The sequence below is a fragment of the Erpetoichthys calabaricus genome, chromosome 7, assembly GCF_900747795.2.
Source record: "Erpetoichthys calabaricus chromosome 7, fErpCal1.3, whole genome shotgun sequence".
Taxonomy (NCBI): domain Eukaryota; kingdom Metazoa; phylum Chordata; class Cladistia; order Polypteriformes; family Polypteridae; genus Erpetoichthys; species Erpetoichthys calabaricus.
The window spans coordinates 48194338-48221959 of record NC_041400.2 but is presented as its reverse complement, the minus strand read 5'-3'; the positions used below and the strand labels follow the sequence as shown (position 1 = coordinate 48221959).

The following is a 27622-nucleotide window of genomic DNA, read 5'->3' as shown; positions in this document are numbered from 1 at the left end:
TTAGATTAGATAAAGTTTATTAATTCCAAGGGGAAATTTAGATGCGTACAGCAGCAGAAACATAAAAACAAGAATACAGATTCATGAAACAAATAAAACAATAAATGGATTAATCAATCAATAAATAAATAATGTACATTGTGAGAAATTGCAAAATGAACTTAAAGAATATGAGCATTTAGATTTACTTTAGGACTTTGGGAGGAACCTTTGAATTGCCTGATAGCAGCAAGTAGAAAAGCTCCACAGAGGCGACTCTTAGCATACTGTGGTGGAGTAGGATTTTGGCTCCTAGAGGGGATGGAGAGAATTTTTCATGATGGCATTCTATTTTGTCATCATCCTCTTTTCTACAAACAGCTTCCAGTTTGTTCAGGGTTAGCCCGGTGTTGGAACAACTTTCCTTATACGTTTCTTGAGGCATTGTGGATCCTTTGTTTTGGATTATAAATAACTATGCTAGTAATCCCAGAGTCTTATTCTCGACGATTGATCGTCTGCTAAACCCAGGGAACGCAAAGGAATGCCTCCAAAATACTTCCAGTAAACCCTATGAGGCTATTGCTGTATTTTTCAATCAAAACATTAATGATATTAGAAATAACATAGTATATCTCCCCAACACTGCGGATCCTCGTAAGCTCCAGTATTCCGTTATAAACAAATTAAATTCTTTCACCAGGATAGATTTACCTGATTTACATAGAATAATTTCTCAACTGAAACCCTCCACCTGCGTCCTTGACCCAATACCAACAAGTTTTTTTAAAGAAGTATCGAGAGTGCTAATTGATAATATTCTTGACGTAGTAAATTCGTCATTAGATATGGGAGTCTTCCCAGACTGTCTTAAGACTGCTGTAGTTAAACCCCTACTCAAGAAAAATAATCTTGACCCCTCTGCTTTTGAAAATTTTCTAACCTGCCTTTCTTAAGTAAAATTCTAGAGAAGGCAGTCATTTTGCAGTTAAATGACCACCTCAATAAACATGCTATTCTTGATACATTTCAGTCAGGTTATAGAACATATCACAGCACAGAAACTGCACTCGTTACAGTAGTAAATGACTTGCGGATAAATGCAGACAGAGGCCATTTATCTGTTCTCATCCTCTTAGATCTGAGTGCCGCATTTAACACCATTGATCACAATATTCTTAGAAATCGCTTTAGTCAGTGGGTGGGCCCCTCTGGCAGTGTCTTAAATTGGTTTGAATCCTACCTGGCAGGGAGAAAATTCTTTGTTAGTTGTGGTAATTACAACTCAAAGACACATGATATCCTATATGGTGTTCCACAAGGCTCTATCCTGGGTCCGCTGCTCTTCTCAATCTACATGCTTCCATTAGGTCAGATTATCTCAGGGCACAACGTGAGCTACCACAGCTATGCTGATGACACACAGCTGTACTTATCAATAGCACCTGATGACCCTGATTCTCTTGATTCACTAACACAATGTCTGACTTGTATTTCTGAATGGATGAATAGTAATTTTCTCAAGCTAAATAAAGAGAAAACTGAAATTATAGTGATTGGCAATAATGGATACAATGAGGTTATCAGAAATAAACTTGATGCATTAGGATTAAAAGTCAAGAGGGAGGTAAAACGCTTAGGGGTAACTGTTGACTGTATCCTGAATTTTAAATCGCATATTCATCAGACCACTAGGACAGCATTTTTTCACTTAAGAAACATAACAAAAGTTAGACCTCTTATATCATTGAAAGATGCTGAGAAATTAGTTCACGCTTTTGTTTTCAATCAACTAGATTACTGTAACGCACTCCTCTCAGGACTACCCAAAAAAGACATAAATCGTTTGCAACTAATGCAGAATTCAGCTGCTAGAATCCTAACTAGGAAAAGAAAATCCAAGCACATTTCTCCAGTTTTGATGTCACTACACTGGTTTCCTGTGTCATTCAGAATTGACTTTAAAATTCTGCTCATGGTTTATAAAGCCTTAAATAATCTCACTCCGTCTTATATATCGGAATGTCTGACACCTTATATTCCAAATCGTAACATTAGATCCTCAAATGAGTGTCTCCTTAGAATTCCAAGAGCAAAACTTAAAAGAAGTGGTGAGGCGGCCTTCTGCTGTTATACACCTAAAATCTGGAATAGCCTGCCAATAGGAATTCACCAGGCTAATACAGTGGAGCACTTTAAAAAAACTGCTGAAAACACATTACTTTAACATGGCCTTCTCATAACTTCACTTTAATTTAATCCTGATACTCTGTATATTCAATTCATTATAATAACTATTCATGGTGGCTCTAAAATCCGTACTAGCCAATACTGTCTCTTCTATTTCTTTTTCCGGTTTCTTTGTGGTGGCGGCACATCTACTCAAAGCACCATGATGTTCCTACATTGATGGATTAAAAGCCAGAAGTCTGCATGACCATCATCATCAAGTCCTTCCATGAGAACCCTAAATACAAAGAGGACTGCTTCATTTATGTGAGGTAGAATGCCCAGAGGGGACTGGGTGGTCTCGTGGCCTGGAACCCCTACAGATTTTATTTTTTTCTCCGGCCTACTGGAGATTTTTTTTTTGTTTTTTCTGTCCTCCCTGGCCATCGGACCTTACTCTTATTCTATGTTAATTAAAGTTGTCTTATTTTAATTTCTTACTTTGTCTTTTATTTTTCTTTTCTTCATTATGTAAAGCACTTTGAACTACATTTTTTGTATGAAAATGTACTATATAAATATTTCTTACTTTGTCTTTTATTTTTCTTTTCTTCATTATGTAAAGCACTTTGAACTACATTTTTTGTATGAAAGTGTGCTATATAAATAAATGTTGTTGTTGTTGTTGTTTGTTCCCCGGGAGACTGCAGCATAGAACAATACACTGGTTAATGCTGACTAAGAGAACATTTCCAGCAACTTGCTGCCTACATGAAAAGCCCTGAGTTTCCTTAGAGAGTACAGTCTTCTGTGGCCCTTCTCATAGATAGCCACTGTATTTATTGTCAGACCAGTCCAGTTTGTTGTGTATATGAACCCACAGGTACCACTTCCACATCCTCCCCTTGTATGTTAACAGGTCTCAATGGCTCTTTGGCATGCTGGAGGTCCACTACCAGCTCTTTTGTCTTGCTGATGTTGAGTTGCAGGTTCTTGTCAATGTACCACAAGACAAACTCCTCCACAACATTCCTGTACTCTGATTTGTCTCCATTATTAATGCAGCATATGGTGGAGGAGTTCATATGGAAATTCCTGTAGGTGGCAAGCAGTGATATTGTACTGGAAATCTGTAGTGTAGAGTGAAAACAGGAAGAAAGATAGGACAGTTCCCTGAGGTGCTCCATTATTACACATCACTATTTCTGATACACAATCCCTGAGCCTCACAAAATGTTGTCTGTTGGTCAGGTAGTCCATGATTCAGTAGATTGTGTGGTCATCAAGATGCAAAGCCTTGATCATTTTCTCCAGTTGATGAGGCAGAATGGTGTTAAAGACACTGGAAAACTTAAAGAACATTATCCTGACTGTGGTTCCAGCTTTGTTCAAGTGGGTGTAGGCCCTTTGGAGGATGTAGATCACAGCATCTTCCACACATATCTGTATCTGATAGGCAAACTGCTGAGGATCTAGATGTCCTGAAATCAAGGGTCTTAGTTGTTTTACGGCCATCCTCTCAAAGGTCTTCATGATGTATGAATTAAGATCAACTGGTCTGAAGTTCAAGGGATCACTGGAATGTCCTTTCTTTGGCACTGGGACTACGCAGGATTTTTCAAAGCTGGGTAACCTTCTGCAAACTCAACAAAAGGAAGAACAGGCACTGAAGGACTCCACAGAGCTGGCTGGCACATGTTTTTAGCACCCTGGAGCAGCCATATTCATTCAAAGTTTTCTGAGTTCTCCCCTCACTCGATCCACACAGACACATAGTCTAGGAAGTGGAGTGGAGACCACAGCAGTGATGTCATTGTAGAGGAAGGTTGTGCAGGGTGCAGGTGGCAATAGGGATTCTGGAACCTTCTCAGCTTGCACACAGAGACTAGCAGTACGGGGGGAGGGGTGTACTAACAAGAATGAGTTAGACGTGTTGTAGAACTGGTTCCATTTATTAGCTCTGTTCTTGTTCCCTTCCTCTGCATGTTTTACTGCCTGTTTGTAACCAGTGATAGTACTCAAAAAGTTCTGTACTTACTTGATATTGTTCTGCTGTAACTTGTGGTCAGGTCTGTCCCTGTAGTAGGCCTTCCCCCATAGATCTGCTTCCTAATTTCTGACTACATATGCTTGATATCATTCTTATCTCCAGACCTGAAGGCTCTCTTCTTTTTATTCAGTAAGGATTTCAGTTATTTTGTGATCTATGGCTTGTTGTTGGGAGAACAGTGCAATGTCTTTGTGGGAACTGTGTTATCCACACAAAACTTGATGTTGTCTGTCATGTGATTCACAAAGCATATAACAAATCATATCCTAGTCAATGTTCTGGAAAGCACCTTTCAGAGCCTCCTCAGCATTCATTGTCTATTCCTGCACTGTCATAGTGGTGGCTGGTAGCCGCTGGACAATGGGTTTGTATACAGGTATGAGCTGTACCAAATTATGGTCAGATCTACCTAAAGGTGGCAAACCAAAAGATATCTCTTTAACATTAAGTCAAACATCATGTTTTCCCTTGTTGTACAATCCATAAACTGGTAAAAACTGAGGGTGGAGGAAAGTGAAACATGGTTAAAGTTTTTAGAAAATGTGATGGTCAGTAGTGAGTTTGCTCATTAGAGAATATACTGTCTGTTGAGATTGCCACATCTGCTGAAGTGGGGGGGAGGGTCGTAAACTGCTATGAAAACTCTTTTGGTTTGAGTATATAATAAGGTCATAAACCCACCGTGAGCATCTCAACATTCAGGTTTCAAACGTGCTTTAATTGTAATATATAGAGATTTGCACCATTCTTCATTCAATGGCAAGTTCACTTTGTTTCTTCTCATTGCTTTCACTTCTGCTTCTGTGCCACCTGCACAATATTAAATACATCCAACGCAACTGTGTAGTCCGTTGTTTCACATTAAAGCCAGGTGGGTACCTGTTCTCTCTTCCTGCTTTGGTAGCCAGACAATTAGCTCTGTCACTATGGGAGACAAAGGGCACAGGTCCAGCACATGCTGTTGGGTGTGAGTCCTTTCTCACAACTTCGGTTATCCATTACCTAAGACATTTAAAAATTACAGGAGGCACATAGCATAACAATAGCAATAAAACAAAGGAGAAAGACTTTGTGAAGCCAGTATCATTACATGAATTATGAAAGCTAGGAGTTACTGCAACACCATTTACCTCATTTGAGTCTTTATGTTCCTTGTAGCTTCTCTCTATTGTATCATCTAGAACTTCTATTCTATATACTGTGTCGCAGGTGGCCAGGATTATTACCTGGCCGGGACGCCAGAAAGGACTGGAAGGTGGCAAGAATAGCTTCCGGGCCACAAGGGCACAACTGCCATGGAGCAGGAGAGGACCATGGTAAAGGAGAATGAACTGTCGGACTTGTTGGGACCCATGGCCACCGCCTGGGGGCGCTTTACACCTCGTGGGACCCGGATGTTGTTACTTCCGCCACACTCTGCAAGATGGCTGAGGAATCTGCCAGGAAAGTCCGGAGTGTTTCCGGGGCAAAGGGCAGCACTTCCGCCACACCAGGAAGTGCTGCCGGATGGACGTCATTAGCCACCTGGAGCACATCCGGGCGGGAATAAAAAGGGCAGCCTCCTTACAGTCATTGAGCCAGAGTCGGGAGTGGGAGAAGGACAAAGCACCCTGGAGGAGGATAGAGGCGGCCAAGGACTGAGACAGAGTTGAATGGTGGTGATTATTGCTGAGTGCTTTGTGTGGAGTGTGAGAATTGTTTATTTAATGTTAAATAAACGTGCGTGTTTTATAAAGATGTGGTCTCCGACTGGTGGTGTCCGGGCAACTATCACAACTGTATATAACTATAACTATAACTATATATATATATATATATATATATATATATATATATATATATTATAAAAAAATCTTGGAAAGGAAAAACCAGGGAGACGAGATGTGATCTTCTCAGAAGACATTTAAAAGACCCGTGAGACGAAAGAGATTGGCCATGGAGCATCTCACGGGGACCATAAACATGAGACTTGGTGCCAAGAGATTGTCCCAGGACTTTCTCACGAGAATGTGGAACATGAGATTCTTGCAAGACACGCCCTACTTTCAACCAATATCAAATAAGACCACGGGCAGCAAAACACTCAGACGTGTAAAGGCATGTAGCAGACACAGATTCTGTGCTCTCAGCTCCTATAAAGCAGTATAAAGACAATACGTTCTAGATGAAACGTTAACGACTAAGCAAAGAAGAAAGAGCAGCGCAGAGAAAAGAGACTCAAAAGCGTTGGAGAAAAATAAAATGCAGATAAGAGATTATGAAAGCAGTAGAATTCGAAAGGCTAAAAAAAAACGATGGCGCAATACACATGCAGAGAAAGGTAAAGAATATGAAAGCAGTAAAATTTGAAAGTATTGTAGCGTCCCAGCCAGGTTGAAGCCTTTTTTTTTTTGAGTGACTGTTAGGTCCAATTGAGGGAAGGCGGAGTACAGTACGGAAGACTGACAGCAGGGTATTTGATTGATGTGGTAAGGGGGGGGGACCTGGGACGAGAGGAGGGGTTGGAGAGGGTGCTAGAAGGTTGTGTTTGGGGTTACGAAGTCAGCGTTCTTTTTCTTGATTGTTCAAGTAAAACTTTTGTTAGACTTTACTACGTCTGTCTGTTTTTGTTTTACTTCTCTTTTTGAGCCAGATGCTGAAGATGAAACTAACTTCAGTCTTTCCTTTGGCGTCTGTGACTCTAAGGTAAGCTACTGCACCAATTGCTTTAGTTGATGCATCACAGAAGATACAGATCTCTTTCCTTTGAGTTGACGAAAATGAGAGTGATGTGTAAAGTCTGGGTACTGTCAGTTCCTTGAGATGCTGAAGGGAGTAACTCCACTTCTGCCACACTTCGCGCTTCTCACTGGGAAGTGATGTATCCCACTCACATACACTACAGGTAAGTTCTCTCAAAATAAGACAACCTTGTATGCTTACAGGAGCAGCAAATCCAAGGGGATCAAACAGACTGTTTACCATAGATAAGAGATCACAGCGTGTGAAGGGCTTCTTACCGGTATCTACCTGAAAGATTAATGTGTCTTGTGCGAGATCCCATCTAAGGCCTAAACTGCGCTGCATGGAAGGTTGGTCTTGGCCAAAGTCAAGATCACACAGATTGCTGGCTAGATCCTCTCCTGTGAAGGCTTGCATCACTTCAATGCTGCTTGATGCAGTCTTATGCAGTCTTAGAGTAGACTGAGCCAACATGTCTTGAGTTCTTTTGAGTACATCAACGGCCTCAGAAATACTGGAAAATGATTTCAAGCCATCGCCAACATAGAAATGCCTTTCTACGAATAGTCTTGCTTCAGCACCAAATTCCCTTTCACCCTCTAAAGCTGTCCTCTTTAGCCCATAAATGACAACTGTGGATAGTTGCCGAAAACATTGACCTTCATGCGATAGTCCTCAATTTCATCATCGAGTTGGTGATTGTGAAACCACCAAAAGGGAAGATAGTCATGGTGGTTTTCTATTACCACAAAGCTGTGAAACATTTGCTGAATGTCAGCCATCACTGCTATTCACTCTGTCCTAAAGCAAGTAAGAACTCCAAGTAGGCTGTTATTCATATCTGGACCTCGTATGAGCACATCATTAAGTGAAATGCCTTTATAATGCGCACTTGAATCAAACACAACTCTAATTTGCTGTGGTTTTTGAGGGTGATAAATGCCAAAACTTGGCAAGTACCAGCACTCCTTGGAGTTCTCCATTTGTGGTGCTGGTTCAGCATGTCCATTGGCAAAATCTTCTTCATGAATTCAATAAAATGGTTTTTCATTTCGGTTTTTCTTTTTAAAGTCTGTTTGATAGACAAGAGATGATCAAGGGCTTGTTCTCTGTTGTTAGGAAGAAACTGTCGAGGAGAACGGAATGGTAGCAGGGCCACCCAGCTGTTTGAGTTATCCTTGAAAATGCCAGTGTTCATTATGTGGAGGAAAGTCTTGTCTTCAACAGAGGGTGCTAGCTTGTTGTCATCCTCTGAACGACTGAAGATTAGCTTGCCAAAATTCTGTGACCAAGAGCTAGTACATGGCATAGAAGTTGATTCACCTTTCTCGTTTGAGAGCTTCTCTTCCACACAGATACTGCTTTCACAAGGTTGGAACTAGCTTGGTCATCCGTTCTCAAGGACAATGGTTTTGAGGACTTTCAAAGAGGGCTTGTGGATGCCCCCCAAGCAGACATCACAGATAATGACTGTGAAAACATAAAAAGATGTAATTGAACAAAATGTATGTGTGTACAGAAAATAGGACAGAATGATGAAACTTGTTTGTGTTTTGCGTGCGTGACAAAAAGCATGTATACTTTCTAGAAGTTTCTTTTGATGATGTGTGTGACAAGAAAATATACCTTTAGGGTAATGACTTTACAAAATTGGAAAAGTACAATGAGTCAGGATGCTATTTTTTGCTTACGTGGTCAACGATCAGGAGATTAGAAAGGTATAAAAGAACAAGGACATCTGCGCTCGAGGCAGATGAAGCGCGGTGTCCTAGGACTGTGTTTCTCTGACATTTTACCCTAGTCTGGTATGTATCAATAAAAGGTTTTGACTAATTTTAATTTTCTTCTCTGTCTTCAGTCACAAAAAGTGTCCACAGTTTTTGGCGCCCGGACGTGGGGCAAGAGACGGCCGGTCGACTCCTCCAGCGAGACCATTTCAGTGATCCGTCTTACCAGCGGACTGCCGTCAACTTGAGCGCTCCGGCAGCAGAGCATGCAGCTCCGGCAAAAGTTAGGACTGCCCTGTCCTGAAACAGTTCTTGCGTGAGGAGTCCCTGGTCTCCTCTTTGCTACATCCACAGTGACTGAACGGATTTCCAGACAGAGCTTGCACACTTCCAGGCTGGGGTAAGCACCGGGGGATTTCCGAATATTTTTTTTATTTTTTAAATAACAGGAGGGCGAGTTTCCTGTTGACCGTCTAGTCATACTCATATCTTGGTCTTGGCCAAAGTCAAGATCACACAGATTGCTGGCTAGATCCTCTCCTGTGAAGGCTTGCATCACTTCAATGCTGCTTGATGCAGTCTTATGCAGTCTTAGAGTAGACTGAGCCAACATGTCTTGAGTTCTTTTGAGTACATCAACGGCCTCAGAAATACTGGAAAATGATTTCAAGCCATCGCCAACATAGAAATGCCTTTCTACGAATAGTCTTGCTTCAGCACCAAATTCCCTTTCACCCTCTAAAGCTGTCCTCTTTAGCCCATAAATGACAACTGTGGATAGTTGCCGAAAACATTGACCTTCATGCGATAGTCCTCAATTTCATCATCGAGTTGGTGATTGTGAAACCACCAAAAGGGAAGATAGTCATGGTGGTTTTCTATTACCACAAAGCTGTGAAACATTTGCTGAATGTCAGCCATCACTGCTATTCACTCTGTCCTAAAGCAAGTAAGAACTCCAAGTAGGCTGTTATTCATATCTGGACCTCGTATGAGCACATCATTAAGTGAAATGCCTTTATAATGCGCACTTGAATCAAACACAACTCTAATTTGCTGTGGTTTTTGAGGGTGATAAATGCCAAAACTTGGCAAGTACCAGCACTCCTTGGAGTTCTCCATTTGTGGTGCTGGTTCAGCATGTCCATTGGCAAAATCTTCTTCATGAATTCAATAAAATGGTTTTTCATTTCGGTTTTTCTTTTTAAAGTCTGTTTGATAGACAAGAGATGATCAAGGGCTTGTTCTCTGTTGTTAGGAAGAAACTGTCGAGGAGAACGGAATGGTAGCAGGGCCACCCAGCTGTTTGAGTTATCCTTGAAAATGCCAGTGTTCATTATGTGGAGGAAAGTCTTGTCTTCAACAGAGGGTGCTAGCTTGTTGTCATCCTCTGAACGACTGAAGATTAGCTTGCCAAAATTCTGTGACCAAGAGCTAGTACATGGCATAGAAGTTGATTCACCTTTCTCGTTTGAGAGCTTCTCTTCCACACAGATACTGCTTTCACAAGGTTGGAACTAGCTTGGTCATCCGTTCTCAAGGACAATGGTTTTGAGGACTTTCAAAGAGGGCTTGTGGATGCCCCCCAAGCAGACATCACAGATAATGACTGTGAAAACATAAAAAGATGTAATTGAACAAAATGTATGTGTGTACAGAAAATAGGACAGAATGATGAAACTTGTTTGTGTTTTGCGTGCGTGACAAAAAGCATGTATACTTTCTAGAAGTTTCTTTTGATGATGTGTGTGACAAGAAAATATACCTTTAGGGTAATGACTTTACAAAATTGGAAAAGTACAATGAGTCAGGATGCTATTTTTTGCTTACGTGGTCAACGATCAGGAGATTAGAAAGGTATAAAAGAACAAGGACATCTGCGCTCGAGGCAGATGAAGCGCGGTGTCCTAGGACTGTGTTTCTCTGACATTTTACCCTAGTCTGGTATGTATCAATAAAAGGTTTTGACTAATTTTAATTTTCTTCTCTGTCTTCAGTCACAAAAAGTGTCCACAGTTTTTGGCGCCCGGACGTGGGGCAAGAGACGGCCGGTCGACTCCTCCAGCGAGACCATTTCAGTGATCCGTCTTACCAGCGGACTGCCGTCAACTTGAGCGCTCCGGCAGCAGAGCATGCAGCTCCGGCAAAAGTTAGGACTGCCCTGTCCTGAAACAGTTCTTGCGTGAGGAGTCCCTGGTCTCCTCTTTGCTACATCCACAGTGACTGAACGGATTTCCAGACAGAGCTTGCACACTTCCAGGCTGGGGTAAGCACCGGGGGATTTCCGAATATTTTTTTTATTTTTTAAATAACAGGAGGGCGAGTTTCCTGTTGACCGTCTAGTCATACTCATATCTCAACAGGTTGCTTAAGGTGATGGAGACTTGAACCGAATCGGACACGAAGTCACCTGAGCTGGAATCCGGGGATGTGAGCGGACAGGCTAACGGGACGAGTAACGGGGTGGTATGGAAATATAAACCGAAAAGAGCACAGATTACAGGATTGCTGTTAGGACGGAATGATACGTAGCGCTATGGAAGATATGTAGCTATGGAAGATATGTAGCGCTATGGGAAAATAAATAAATCTACATACGGAATAAGCAACAAAACCGTGTTCTCCTGGGAACTGGGACAGGACCGATAGTTAGGTGTCTCCCCTTGGGACTAAAGAAGGGAACAGTTAGGTTTAGTGAGTGGCACACTTAATGCCTCGCTGATTCATACGTACAAGGGATTAGGCGAATTAGTATATAGTTGGAAAATTAAATACAGAACCCGGGAGGGCAAGGGGACATAATAGGAACTTATAACAGTAAGCCTGTTAATCGCCGCACAGGGGGATCAAAATCATTAGTGCTGGAAGGATTATTTTCGGAGGATCAACAGACGCCCCGTAAAAATGGGTCTCCTAGAAAATTTATAGAAAAGAAGACAGGTTTAGATTTATCCTATTATTTTTTTTTCCCCTCCTCAGAACCAACCTCAGGCACCTCTATTATCCCCTCCTCTATTCCCCATTCCGACTGTCCCCCCCTGCACTACAACTAGCAGAAGTTTCCCCTGATGATTCCCCAGGCACAGATCACTATGACCCCTCAACCCATCGTGATGACCCACCCTGTACTAGACAAACCCCCGTCTCCAAATGCACTCGAAGTCAAACCTCCACTCACAAACCAGCTCCAACTTTTTTCTCTTCTGATCCTTCACATTCACTTACTTGCCCTTTAATAGAAGTTCCCAATCCCCATTATAACCCTGCCCATCCAGCTGGACCCCAAAATCCCACAACAGTTATGATACATCGGAATTGGGACATCCAAGAACTAAAAGATGTCGTGAATGCACTTCCAGATCCAAAGGAAGTAGGAGGACTAAAATTTGTTGAACAACTTGATCAGTTAGATAGCATGTATAAGCCTAATGCTGCTGAATGGACCCAGGTACTTCGTCGAAAGCTTGGGACCACATGGGCCACTGTTAGCAGGGGTGTCCGCAATGACGTTCCATGGGTATGGAACCCAGCTTTAACTCGAGGACAGGGGATAGGTGGAGAAGGCGAATTTAACACACAATGGGAGGCGTTGAGACAAAATATTGCAGAAAAATATAAAAAAGGAATGGACTGGTCCCTTATTTCTGCTGCAAAACAAAAGAGAGACGAAACGGTTGATGAATGGGCACATAGGATTCAAGACTTTATGGCTAATCACTCGGGCTTGGGAAATGCTGATGACCGCACCCGAGCTGCAGTTCCACCTTTTGTTTCCGGTTTGCGCTTTGATATACAAAACAAAGTCCGCACTTCCTGTATTGAGTGGGAAAGTGCCACGTTTGATGAAGTCAAACGACATGCTGAACATGCCGAATCGAACTCTCATGCCAAATTATTGGCAGCACAGATGAACTATTATACCAGGAATACTCCTGACCAAGGTCGAGGATATGGCTTTAGAGGAAGGGGACGAGGACGAGGAAGAGGACGAGGTGGTTTTAGAGCTCCTCCTGTTGACCACACTAAGAATCCTTTTATTCCCTCTCCCTTAAATTCCAATGCTAATTCCTACTCTTGCCACGCTTGTGGTGAAACTGGACATTTTCGTCGGGAGTGCCCTTACAGACAGCAACAGCCCCCACCTCCCCTTATTCCACCTGTTTCTTCTGACACCCCTGACCAACAATACTGGCCATAGGAAAACGCTGGGACCTCCAGCCACTCTTTTCAACTATTTTTGCTCACCCATAATTCAGAGACTGATTCTTTACTGACATTGTTCGTTGATGGCACTGAGACTGTTTTCTTAATCGACACTGGTGCCACTCGATCTACCCTCTTGCTGGCAAAGGTCCCTGCCTCAAACGAAACTGTTACTGTGCTTACTGCTTCTGGACAACCTCACCTTTTTCAAGTATCAGAACCTCTTCAAGTCCAGTCACGTCCTGGCGGACATACTTGTTCAACCCCCAAGTTGTTGTGTCAAATTACCCCTTACCCCAAACCCTCTTTTATATTTCCCTACACACCATTCTCCTCAAAGCCCTACACTCTTTTTCCCCTTGTCTTTTTCCCAATTTACAGGCCCCTGACATTTTACACTGTACTGCCCAATACTTCCCTATAGAAGTAGACACCACCTGGCTAGAATCTTTCCTTACTTCTGGTATTTGCCCCGAAAACCCTTCACATCTACTGTGTTTCTATTTCATCCACAAAGGCAGCTGCTTCTGTTCATTTTACATGCTCACAGCACATATATTATCTTGGCAAAATAGTGCCTCATATTTTTCCTTAGCTAAATCACACACTGTTAAATGGGGGAAAATAGGACCATGGGTGGAAAAATACCTTGAAAGAACAGACTGGTTACAAGTTACTCTAGGTATTTTTGATACTCCTGACCATTTAATAACTAAAGTAGTGTTTCAAAGGATAGCCCACTGTGAGCCTCTGGTGATCCACCCGAAATCCTCCTTCCGCCCGCACCATGCCCAATATCCTTTGTCTCCCGAAGCAGAGGCTGGCATCTCCGCCGTACATTCCGATCTCGTCAAACGCGGTACCGCCGTTGGACATGGACCGTCATGCCTCAGGGATACAGAGAAGCCCTTTGTGTTTATGGTTAAGCTCTTGCCCAAAATTTAGAAGGCTTTTGGCCGGACGGGATACAGTATGTAGATGGAAATGATATGTAGCGCTACGGAAAGAAGATTGTACAATAGATACCCAGAAATTGTTGCTGTTTTTGGGGGACAATGACAATAGATACCCAGAAATTGTTACTGTTTTTGGGGGACAATGGCCATAAAGTTTCTAAGGTTAAGCTGCAGCTAAACAAAACGACAGGTTATGTCTGTTTTAGGTATTCTGGGCTACTGCAGACAGTGAGTTCTAAATTTTACTGAAAGAGCACAGCCGTTGCAACAACTGGCTGAGAAGGCTCTCTGTGACCTCAAAGCTACTCTTTTATCTGCGCCCGCGCTAGGTTTGCCTGATCATTCTCGTCCATTCACTTTGTTCGTGGACGAAAAGCAGGGATTTATGAATGCAGTACTGACGCAACAACATGGAGATAAACAAAGACCGGTAACTTATTTTTTCTAAAAAACTGGATCCAGTGGCCGCAGCACTTCCTCCGTGTCTTCGTGCTGTGGCTGCAACAACAGAAGCTGTATTAGCAAGCACGGATGTAGTTCTCATGAAATTTCTTCTGTCCTTTTCTTTTTTCTTGTTTCTGTTTCCTTTAAAGTTGTGCATTGTTAATATTCTCTGTGACTGTAGCCTTTTTCTGGGAATGCGGTCTTGCTGTGGTATCGTACCGTGTGGTTTCTCGATAGTTGGATTTGTCCTTGTTGTCGCAGGATTGGATCGCCACGGAAGTTTTTTCCTTGTTGTCGCTGACTCAGTTCGCCAACGGAGTCTCCTTGATCTGGAAACCGGCACCGTTTAGCTGAGCAGGATTGTGTTAACACCAGCTAACATCATGAGAGGCTGTTTTATGTTTGATTGTCCTGAAGAGTGGAACTTGCTTTTCTTCAGAGTCCATTTGTTTCTGTTTCCTTTGCTGCATTGAGTGGAACTTGCTTTTCTTCAGAGTCCATTTGTTTCTGTTTCCTTTGCTGCATTGTTTCCAAATATAGTGTAAATATAGAATAATACTGGGGTGAAGTGTGTTGAAAATGGTTTGGGTGATTTTAAATGATTTTTGTGGATGGATGTTCCTTGCGATTGAAAAATGGAGCACCCTCAACCAGTTACGCAGTGGTCCAAGGGGACCGCCTGCTGGAAGCAAATCGAATTTCATCAAGCTTAAGTGCACAAGCAGCTGAACTCGTAGCACTCACTCGAGCATGTCAGCTGTCCGAAGGGAAGATCGTAACAATTTATACGGATTCCAGGTATGCTTTTGGAGTCTGCCATGATCATGGAGCACTATGGAAACTAAGGGGATTTAAGACCAGTACTGGCAAACCCATCCAACATCAGAAATTGATCGAATCCCTTTTAGAAGTTATAACCAAACCATCGAAGCTAGCGATTGTTAAATGATAGCTCACACAGGATCCTGTTAGCAAAGGGAATGAATTAGCTGACCACTTTGCTAAAGAGGCTGCATATAATAACACACCAATTTCTTTATTCCAACAGAGAAATGACCAGGACCCTGATAATCAAATTATTTCTTTACAGAGTGCAGCCACGGATATCGAAAGGAGAAAATGGTCCAAAGAAGGGTCCCTCTCTGATGGAGTCTGGACTCATAAACACACTAACAAACCTTTTCTCCCAAACGCCTCTTTCCCAGGAATGGCAAAAATCGCCCATGGCCTCGATCACGCAGGAAAAGATGCCATGGTTCAAGATGTTGAAAAACATTGGGAAGCTGTAGGTTTCTCTACATATGCAGAGCAATTTTGCAGATGCTGTGCAATATGTCAAAAGTTTAATGTGGGAAAAAGGTACCCAGGTAAGTCCCGCCGTTACCCCTAATCCAATGGGTCCGTTTGAACACCTCCAAATGGATTTCATTGAACTAACCCCGTCTAAAGGGTACCGATATTGTCTTGTGATTGTCGATGTGTTCTCCCGATGAATAGAGGCTTTCCCTTCAAAACACAGCGATGCTAAAACAGTAGCTAAAGCACTAATTAAAGAGATTATTCCAAGATGGGGTATCCCTCAAAAGTTACAGATAATGGCACTCATTTTGTGAACTCCATTATAAATGAATTAACCACCTGGCTCCAAATTAATGTGCACCATTATTGTAAATACCATCCCCAAAGCGGAGGCATCGTAGAACGATGCAATGGCACTATAAAAGCTAAACTCGCAAAAATTTGTGAACAAACTAATTTATCATGGCCGGATGCACTACCCTTAGCTTTAATGGGACTAAGGGGACGGACACACCGACAACTGGGACTATCGCCGTTTGAGATTCTGACCGGACGTCCCATGCCCGTATGGTTGTAGGAAATCTGAATTTGCATACTGTGGACAATGATCTTCTCTCTAGTCTTGCAGGTTTACGAACCTCGTTGAAGGAAATCCACAAGCAGGTTCATCAAGCCTGGAGGACCAGCCCCCTTTCCAAGGATTTACCAATTCCTTTGGGCACCTGGATCCTGGTTCGAGATACTCGGAGGAAACACTGGCATCAGCCTAGGTGGAGAGGACCATTCCAAATTCTTCTATCCACACCACACGCCGTGAAAGTTGAAGGACTGCCTGCCTGGATTCACGCCTCACATTGCAAGAGATGGCACCCTTGATTGCTGTGCTACTATGTTTTTCTTTTCCCTTGTCTACTGCCCTGGTCACCTTGACTTTCCCGTTAGGAATTACCACATCAGTGCAGTTTGATTTCTGCTCTATTATCAACTGTGGGACTGGTCGATAAGCCCAGTGGACCGGATCTGACAAATACGTGTGTATGAGGGGAAGTGACTGCGACAACTGGCAAAGGGTTTTTGCTAACACTGGAACTGAGGACTGGGGTTATCAACCTTTTGAGGCCCAAAAATACGGTTTGAAAAATCGGTTTTCTATCATAAAAGGACATGCCTCTCATGAATGTGCTGACAACCATTGTAACCCTTTGATCATTACTTTGAAGAACCCCTCTTTACATGACTCAGGTATTTATGTATTAGGGGCATATGTATCTGGAACAGACCCTTTGGGGAGATTTCTAATTAAGATTGACAATCCTGTTACTAACACCCCTCATTCTCTGGCACACACACCCATCTCCCCAACTTTTGGTTCAGATTTTTCTCCTGTTAAGATTAGCTACAGTCCCTTTCCCATTATCTAACATTTCTGACCCCGTGGGGTTGCCCTGCCTTCTATTCACTACTTCCAAGAAACCCCTCTCTGGTTCAAAGTGTTCTAATCTATCTATTCTTTTTCCCCCCACCCGTCACATGGATACCCCTATGTTTCAAACTCACGAAGGAACTTATACATGTTTCAAATCTAATGGAGCGACATGGGTAGGTGAATTACCATTTTCTTTCTGTTCTCAAACTTTTCAGGTTAACTTTTCTCTGAACACCATTCTGTCTTCCTTTCTTCTCTCCCAAACCACTCCTAGATCAGATTAATTACCTTTATTATAACCAACAACGTTTCCTTAACTTCACCAAAGATGCTATTGAAGGCATACATGAACAGCTTGATCGTACTTCTCTGATGACTTGGCAGAATCGTCTAGCCCTGGACATGTTACTTGCGGAAAAGGGAGGTGTCTGTGCTATGTTTGGTGATGCTTGTTGTACATATATTCCAAATAATACCGCGCCAGATGGATCAATAACTCGTGCATTGGCAGGCCTCACCGCTCTCTCTAAAGAACTTTCCACTAATTCTGGCATTACAAATCCTTGGGATCAGTGGTTTACATCCTCCTTCGGATCCTGGGGACAATGGATAAGATCTGTTTTCATTTCTTTGGTTGTGGCATTTTGCCTCCTCCTCCTGTTTGGTTGTTGTATTATCCCTTTGTTTCGCTATATAATATCTAAGTACTTTACCGCCTCTATGGAAAGGGCATATATGCTACATGAGGAGCGCATGTCTCGTGTAGCTTCTTCCATTTCCTATCCCCCTTCCCCTTCATCAACCATTTCAAAATAGAATTATATAGGCCCACATCATTTTTGTTCAAAAAGGGAGGAGTGTGAAAACATAAAAAGATGTAATTGAACAAAATGTATGTGTGTACAGAAAATAGGACAGAATGATGAAACTTGTTTGTGTTTTGCGTGCGTGACAAAAAGCATGTATACTTTCTAGAAGTTTCTTTTGATGATGTGTGTGACAAGAAAATATACCTTTAGGGTAATGACTTTACAAAATTGGAAAAGTACAATGAGTCAGGATGCTATTTTTTGCTTACGTGGTCAACGATCAGGAGATTAGAAAGGTATAAAAGAACAAGGACATCTGCGCTCGAGGCAGATGAAGCGCGGTGTCCTAGGACTGTGTTTCTCTGACATTTTACCCTAGTCTGGTATGTATCAATAAAAGGTTTTGACTAATTTTAATTTTCTTCTCTGTCTTCAGTCACAAAAAGTGTCCACATGACCCATCCTAGATCTAATTGTTGGGCATAGGGGGCGTTATTTGGACCATTGTATTGGCGGCTTACTTTGTGTGCACAGATAATGTCTCTGCCAAGCAACAGAAGAATCTCAGCACAGGGGTCAAGAGGTGGAATGCTTTTAGCAATAACTCTGAGATCAGGATGGTTTTATGCAGCTTCAGGTGTAGGGATTTCATCCCTGTTGTCGTGTATCAAATTGCACTCAATAAGGGCTGGCAGTGTAAGGCGAACCTCTCAATTGACTGATTCCACCACAAATCCACAGGTTCGTCTTCCAAAGATTTCCAAAGTCCCAGCACATGTCTTTAGGGTGTAGGATGTGTTATCACTCTGGATGTTGAAAATATCAAAAAATGCAGATCTTGCCAATGACACATTGCTCTGATCATCTAGCATTGCATACATTTTTACTTTCTTTTTGGGGTGTCCTTTTGGATATACATTTACTAAGCATATTTTAGAACAAGACTTGCCTTGGGGTGGGTTGGCACCCTGCCTGGGATTGGTTCCTGCCTTGTGCCCTGTGTTGGCTGGGATTGGCTCCAGCAGACCCCCGTGACCCTGTGTTCGGATTCAGCGGGTTGGATAATGGATGGATGGACTTGCCTTGGAGACTTCCGCAGACCTCTGTACATATAGAAGTAGCCACAGTTTCAGCATGTTCAGTTTGCTTCCCACCATACTCTATGGCAGAGAGGTTAGGTTCTCTTGTAATCCATGGTGCTGGACCTGCGTGGAGAGCTGAAATGTGCCAGTCACTGTCACATTCTGAACAGTGGATGACAGGTTTACAGTCTTTAGCTTGGTGGCTTGACAAAGCACAGCATCTGAAACAAATGCTATGTTCCTTAAGAAAGTTCTTGCGTGCTTCATATGATATTTCTCTGAAAGCTCTGCAATTTTTGAGAGCGTCAGGCTTATTATGAATTGGACATTTTTGGATGGATCCTCTAAAGATTTTTCAGAGGAGGTACAGTAAGTATAGTAGAGTCTTTAACAGCAGTTTTATTTACTGAGATTGGATTGGTAGGTTTCCATGGTTTGGACAACAACCCTTCACTTCTGAATGACCCTGCCCTAGAAGTTGGGAGAACAAAGCTGTGATCAGTTCCTATCTCTGCATAGCAACACACGAAATTTACAAAGAATGAAAATGGAGGATATTGTACATAATTTTCTCTTTTATACCATGAGCCCTGAGAAATCAATTTCTCTTGAAGGTTGTGGGGCAGCTTCTCCACAATAGGATTTATTCCTCTGGCAGTATTGAGAAAACTAAGTCCAGGTAAGTAACCATCATTTTTTGCTGCTTCTATTTCAAGGCGCAAATCTCCAAGCTCTTGAAGTCTTTGATAGTCTTTTGCTGAGACTTTCGGAAAGCCATCAAGTCTAGTGAAAAGTGAAGCTTCAATTACTTCTGGAGAACCATAAAGTTTGTCTAGTCTTTCCCAAACCATTTTCAGGCCAGATAGTGGGTGATGGACATGAACTGCTCTGATCCTTTTAACATGCTGCAGTGACTTGCCATCAAGCCACTTAATAAGGTCTAGTTCTTCACTTGGTTTGAGGTTCAGTCCTTCTATGGCATTGTGAAAGCTAGATTTCCAGGACAGATAATTTGCTGGCTGATTGTCAAACATCTTAAGTCCTCCTGTTAAAAGATCACGACAAGCTAAATATGCTGCAAGGTCAGATATATCTGAAGATCTGCTTGAACAGATGGGTGGGAGCTGGTTTTCTTTAAACACTGCTGTATTGAATTGTGAGTGTGCTTTGGAGGCCTTTGCATCAGAGTCAAAATTATTGAAATTAACATATGCTTTAACATGAAGCCTTTGTTTTGATGGTTCTTTGGTAAGAGAATGTAAGAATTCTGACTGCAGCAACTTTTGGTTGTCATGAAGGGGACCACTAAAGTCTAAAAGGTGGAGGATAAGTGATTGTTGCTTCCTGAGTGTTGTAATGAAGTTTTGTGTCATTTTCAAGAATAGCAAAATGTGTTTGAATATATTCTTGAATCTGATGAATTGATTGTTGGGGTGACAGGAGGTATTTCGCTTCACTGATGTGTTTGTCATTTTATTTAAACGCTGCTTCTTCAAAAACCTGTGCCTCTACTAATACAGCCTCAGCCTCAGCCTCAGCCTCTTCCCTAAGAGCCTTTAAAGTTGCTTCTAAACATGCCTGCTCTACTTTCATCTCTATCTCTTGCTTGGCATATGTAGCCTTTGTCCGTGCAGCTTCAGCCTTTGCACAGGCCTGTGCTGCAGCAATGCTAACTGAGGACTGATTTGAGCGATGTGAAATTGCTGATGCACGGTATTCGGACCTGATTTCTAGGTCCTGAGGATCAGTGTTGTTGGGGTTTGTGTCAGACATTGCTGGCTCAAATGAACAGACAAATGTGTTTCTGATCCACACGGCTGCTCTTGAAATGAAGTAAATCTTTTCACTCTTCTGCCCTCACCATGTGTTTGTGTACGTAGTTATGCAGCGAGCTAAACACTCCTTCAACAAACACCCAAGACACTGGTGATGTTCAGGCATTTAATGAAAGTTATGTGAAACTGTAAAGTAACAAGCAATACTTATCAGAATTTGTTAACTTAATATACATTATTCTTTAAAAATGTCTTCAAATTTAACACAAACTACTTTGTTATTATTTCCTTGTGAAATGGCATAAATATTATGAAACAGATTCTTTAGCCAGATTCTTTAGACATCCTGCCGCTTTATATTCAAATGCATAAAAATAGGCCTGAACAATCATATACATATATATTTACATACACACTAAACATTTGCAAAATAGTAAAAGGAACAACTAAAAATCTCAACAATTTATGTACTAATAAAGAAACAAAATACCTACAGATTATGCCTTTACAAGGGCAAATAAACAGCAGATGGAAATGTATGTCTGCCACCTGCTTCTCAATGTGCTGCTTGCTTCAAAGTGGAGTCTTAACAACAGTATAAAACAATACCTAATTTAGCCACTAGAGGGCCCCTATAAACACATTTTAATGGAGGACAGATATATATATATATATATATATATATATATATATATATATATATATATATATATAAAGCATTCAAGCAGGATAAAAGGACAGCCATTATTGGTGCAATGTTTGACGTTAAGTCAAAAAACAAAAAGAGAAGTTAAAATCTGAATGGTTTTGCAGTGCAGTAACTATAATTTTATTCAAATGGAGAAGTTAAAATCTGAATGGTTTTGCAGTGCAGTAACTATAATTTTATTGTATAATTTTATTGGATCATTATTGTTAAGTTTTTTGCATTTTCAGTTTTGGCATTGTTTACTAACAATTTACTGCTTATTTTAACAACACTGCCCCACCATTTTGTTTTTTAATTTTGACCATGGTCCCTGACATTTTGTGTTTTGCCGCTTAGCTGCCATTATGCTGGTATTGTAGATAGTACCTGTACACCATTTCTGCCATAGTAGGACATTTTGGACGATATTTTGACATTCATTTTTTGATTGAATTTTGGCTCTTTTGTCTTTGAGTTTTTAATTTTTGCATAGTTAAGACTTCTTTTTTTCTTTCAGGCTTTCCATGACCTTATTGGTAGAACATGCAGCAAGTGTGGGGACAAATTTATTAATTAAACATATACTGTAAGCAAGCAAGCGAGGAGAGTGTGTTGAGCAGATGGAAAGAGTACTTTGAGAGGATGATGAATGAAGAGAACAAGAAAGAGAAGAGGTTGTATGATGTGGAGATAGTGAATCAGGAAATGCAAAGGATTAGCAAGGAGGAAGTAAGGACAGCTATGAAGAGGATGAAAAATGGAAAGGCCGTTGGTCCAGATGATATAACTGTGGAAGCATGGAGGTGTTTAGGAGAGATGGCAGTGGAGTTTTTAACCAGATTCTTTAATGGAATCTTGGAAAGTGAGGGAATGCCTCAGGAGTGCAGAAGAAGTGTCTGGTGCCGAAATATAAGAATAAGGGGGATGTGCAGGACTGTAGTAACTACAGGGGGATAAAATTGATGAGCCACAGCATGATGTTATGGGAAAGAGTAGTGGAAGCTAGGTTAAGAAGTGAGGTGATGATTAGTGAGCAACAGTATGGTTTCATGCCAAGAAAGAGCACCACAGATGAGATGTTTGCTCTGAGGGTGTTGATGGAGAAGTATAGAGAAGTCCAGAAGGAGTTGCATTTTGCCTTTGTGGACCTGGAGAAAGCATATGACAGGGTTCCTCGAGAGGAGCTGTGGTATTGTATGAGGAAATCGGTAGTGGCAGAGTTGTACAGGATATGTACGAGGGAAGTGTGACTGTGGTGAGGTCTGCGGTAGGAGTGACGGATGCATTCAAGGTGAAGGTGGGATTACATCAGGGATCAGCTCTGAGCCTTTTCTTATTTGCAATGGTGATGGACAGGATGACAGACGAGATTAGGCAGGAGTCCCCGTGGACTATGATGTTTGCTGATGACATTGTGATCTGTAGTGATAGTAGGGAGCAGGTTGAGGAGACCCTGGAGAGGAATGAAGGTCAGTAGGAACAAGACAGAATACACGTGTGTAAATGACATGGAGGTCAGTGGAATGGTGAGGATGCAGGGAGTAGAGTTGGCAAAGGTGGATGAGATTAAATACTTGGGATCAACAGTACAGAGTAATGGGGATTGTGGAAGAGAGGTGAAAAAGAGAGTACAGGCAGGGTGGAATGGGTGGAGAAGAGTGTCAGGAGTAATTTGTGACAGATGGGTATCAGCAAGACTGAAAGGGAAGGTCTAAAGGATGGTAGTGAGACCAGCTAGGAGACGGAGCTGGAGGCAGCAGAGTTAAAGATGCTAAGATTTGCATTGGGTGTGACGAGGATGAACAGGAATAGAAATGAGTACATTAGAGGGTCAGCTGAAGTTGGACAGTTGGGAGACAAAGTCAGAGAGGCGAGATTGTGTTGGTTTGGACATGTGCAGAGGAGAGATGCTGAGTATATTGGGAGAAGGATGCTAAGGATAGAGCTGCCAGGGAAGAGAAAAAGAGGAAGGCCTAAGCGAAGGTTTATGGATATGGTGAAAGAGGACACGCAGGTGATGGGTATAACAGATCAAGATGCAGAGGACACAAAAGATATGGAAAAAGATGATCCGCTGTGGCAACCCCTAATGCAGCGTTTTTCAACCTTTAAGTATTTGCAACCCAAGTTTTCATAACAGTTTTAATCGCGCCCCCCTCTAACGTTTTTTTGAAAGGAACCCACTAATACTAATTTGTTCTTTTTTAATTAATGATATATCAAAGATAGATTTTATCAACATTTATATAAACTCTATATTTATTTTTCTAGTATGAATGTAGTTTAAGTTAATTTGTTTTGGTTTCAATAGATGTATTTTTCATATTTTTGATTCTTGTTTTCTTTTTTTCACATCTTCGCGCCCCCTTTTTGTTACTTCGTGCCCCCCTAGGGGGCCCGCCCCACAGATTGAGAACCACTGCCCTAACGGGAGCAGCCAAAAGAAGAAGAAAACTGTAAGCAAACTAGAACCTACTGAAAACCAAATAATACTTATGATTTAAAGGTTTGTGAATTCAGAAACAACAATGAAATGTGACTATAAAAGTGCAAATGTATCAGGGACTGTGCAGTTTAAAACAACATGAAGTATGAGCATTTTGTAAAATTTTGCTACGGTCGAAGAAATGTGAGTAGGCAGAGTCATCATATGGTGTGCCGGAACCTCTTTGAGACCTTTTAAATGTCATTCTCCCCAGTCTCAACAAATTCTACAAATGTAAAACAGCACTGCAGTTCTTTAACATCTATAATCCAGGTTCCTGCAATACATGCATATTAAATAAACAGAAGGTAAAGCCCACAAGTGAAAATATAACACAAAATCAGAGTTGTACCTCAACAAACTATTGTAGTCATGTGACGTGCATGTCACTTTCATCATTTATCTTTTCATTATAGATAAAAACATTGTAAAGAAATATCTTACACCGTATACTGTATCCCCCAATCATATAAATATTAGTACCTCCAATCCCTGTCAATTAAAAAGTAGAGACAATCATTGAGCAGTCAATTAGGAAAACTAAACTTCATCCATACATCCATCTTCCTTGCCCACTTATGCAGGGTACGGTCATTGGGCAGCTGGAGCCTATCATGGCAATCACTGGTGCAAGAAAGGAACAGAACCTGGACAGGGATCCATGCCAATCCAACACAGGATGAACACGCACACACCCAATTATACACAACAGGGCCAATTTAGCATCTGCAATCCAGTTCTACATTGTACTAATTAAAAAATGCAGTTAGCATATATGAAAACAGGGATTTGATTAAACTTACAGAAAACAAAGTAGAAACTGATTAACATAAACGGAAAGCAACGGTGTCTGTCCGTTAATTAACGGATGATCCCAAATGTTTTTTTTTTTTTGGATTGAGCACGACCAGCTTACGTGAGTCACTCAGATACCATGTTACCCCAGACCTGGCTTTAGGAGAGGGCCCCGGTATCTCAGTTCTGGGCATGGCTCACTTTAATTAAGTTAGAACTATTACAAGGGTCATTTATGGATTGTTCTTAATCTAGAAGTGTTCTGCACTTCACTTCAACTGCACATGTCACCACCAGGTTTCAAACTACCAACAGCTGTGAGAGATGAAATTAATCTTTCTGAATCATCAACACATCTGAAATGATTGTGCAGGAGATTAATTAGTGTCAAAAAATAAAACTACAAATTATACATATTAAAAATACTGTTACAACACCTCTCTCACCATAATACAGAACATTTTTCTCATAAATAGTCCCCTCTTGTTTCTTATAATTTTTATCAGTTATTATTATAACTGATATATCAAAAGTAAATGTTTCATGTATATAAGAAAACCAAATATTTAAGTAACAATTTCAATTGTTTTTATAACTAACAATATAAGCAATAGTTAGATTTCAGGTTCAGGGATATGAGCTATTAAATATTAAATTAGGTGGAATTTATGCTTACTTTGATTGTTAGGGGACACAGAGTCAAGGTAAATGTGTTAGTGAAGTGGAGTTGTACTTGCCTGTATCAAGTGAGAGACTGAAGGCTATTCAGAGACCCACTGAATTAGACAATGAGCTTCAAGCCTTAAAGAATGTGATCCTGCATGGTTGGCTGGAAGTGAAGTAACATCTGCCTATTAACATGACCAACTACTTCCACAATCAGGATGAGCTGCATGCACAAAACAGAGTAATTTTTACAGCTGAACGGTTTATCATACCAGCAGCCCTAAAACTGGAAATGATGCAAAGGTCCATTCTTCTCATATTGGAACTGAAATATGCCTGAGACAAGGCCATATATGTGTTTATTGGCCAGGCATGAATGCACAGTTGAAAACATTCATGGGACTATGCAGTACATGCTCAGCATTTAAACTGCAGAAAGAAACCCTGAGAACTCATGGACAACCACCATGGCCCTGGGGAAAAATAGGGACTGATTTGTTCCACCTCAATGACAGGGACTACTTGAAAACAGTGGATTACCTATCCAACTTCTGGGAGGTGGAACATTTAGAATACACAAACTCAAACCACTTTGTTGTTCTGGAATCCCAGAGATAGTGTTCTCTGACAATGGCCCCCAGTATTTGTCAGAGGAATTTTTAAAAAGTCATCAAAACCTGGGACTTCACACACAAAACACCCTCACCAGGATACCCCTAAAGCAACTGGAAAGTTGAGGGGGCAGTGAAAACAGCAGAAAGACTGATGGCCAAGGCAAAAACCAACCACTCACAGGGAAAACACACTGGTGACCAAGGGAGACAGTAGTGAGACCTGTGGAACAGCAATCATATGAAGTTAAGATGGATAATGGGCAAATTGTGAAGAAGAACAGAAGCCACCTATGGTGCAGCAAATAAATAGAAGATGTCCATGGAAGAGCCAATTCCAGATGAACAAGACCCAGACAACCACCGACCCTGGAAAGGGGGGAGAGTTGCCATGATGAAGAAATAGCACACTACACAGATGACCAAAACATTGAAAATCAGATACCTTCAAAATTTGATACACTCAATGGTAGGACCATTCTGATGCCAGCTTATCTCCAAGATTTTGAATGAGTTTTCAAATCCATAAGTCTGTTTGTAATCACTACAATAATTATTATTGTTATTATTGCTATTGTGATAATTAGTAGTATTATCTGGTGTTATTTTCTTTGTAGTTTAGACTTCCAAAGTATATTAATAAGTGAACATTTAAAAAAAAATGTAACAATATATGGAACATATGTGAATGTTACACTGATTTATTAGAGAGTTATGTAAGTTTTAGAACTCAAGTAAAGAAATCTTTGAACACTAACGAGTGTTTGTGGTATCTTCAGTAGGAGAACTTGCTTACTGAAACAGCGTAAACTGTGCCAGTTGTCGATGACCATGGCGCTCTTCCTATTGGAATGACAGCTGTAATTAGTTATGCAGCGCGTACTTTTATTCACAGTACATTTTACATATAATATCACACGTAGATCTGTGAATACTAACAGTGCTTACCATGGAGTGCCCTCTGTGTGTATGCGTGTTTGTGTGTGTGTGATGGTGTGCTGATGAGTGTAACTGCGCCGTGTCTTGCCAGGTTTAAATTCTGGGTCCTGCAGACCCCCTTAAGTCTAAGTAAGAGTGAATCGAACCTGCTCTGCTACAGTTGGTTTGTTATCCTCGTTTACAAATGCAGGATTCATAGACCTCAACTTGCAAAGAACAGATGATGAATTATTGCAAATATGTGAGCAGCCCTCCGCAAATTATTCACTGCAGTTTCGATGGCGATTTTAAGTGGAAATTATTCTAGGACAGATCTCTTACGTAATCCTTCCATAGCATCTCTCAAAATTATTTGTCAATCTAAAATATATGACTCATAATTTCTCTCTTTTTTAATTCAAGAGACTTTTTTTTTAATTTGATTTGAACCCGGGTGCACATTATACGCAAAGTAGGGGAGACTGGGGACGGTTGCAACACTTTTTGCATTCCCCTCATTTACTCAGAGACTGTTTGGACTACACCAGCCAAATTTGTATACTATAAACTTACATCTGTCTGCTAATTACCCATAGTACTTGTAGTTAATTATATTTTACATATCCTGCACAATATTAATTTGAACTGAAGAAGTCAGATGTTGCAGTTGGGGACGGTTGCAACACATATAAGGGACGGTTGCAACATGTTAAACATATATTAAATTTCAATAATTAACCTTTGCTTTTTCTCTGAACTTGCATAGTACTGTGTAAATCTACAATTATACAATAATATTAAAGTAGATTTTTATTCATA

The 27622-nt window shown here is 41.2% G+C and overlaps 3 protein-coding genes across 3 annotated transcripts in view; 1 reads left to right on the top strand and 2 right to left on the bottom strand.

Moving 5' to 3' along the window:
• The window catches only part of LOC127528836 (uncharacterized), a 52645-nt gene extending 50315 nt beyond the window's left edge, over positions 1-2330 (top strand). Inside the window, exon 2 of the mRNA XM_051930018.1 lies at positions 1350-2330. Coding sequence (XP_051785978.1) covers positions 1350-2206 — 857 coding nt within the window. The 3' untranslated portion in view covers positions 2207-2330. The remainder of the gene's footprint in view (positions 1-1349) is intronic.
• Positions 1-27622, bottom strand: part of LOC114654090 (SCAN domain-containing protein 3-like) — a 412012-nt gene that overhangs the window by 238823 nt on the left and 145567 nt on the right. The window lies entirely within an intron of this gene.
• Positions 1-27622, bottom strand: part of LOC114654304 (interferon alpha-inducible protein 27-like protein 2A) — a 48501-nt gene that overhangs the window by 14565 nt on the left and 6314 nt on the right. The gene's annotated exons all lie outside the window — the stretch shown is intronic.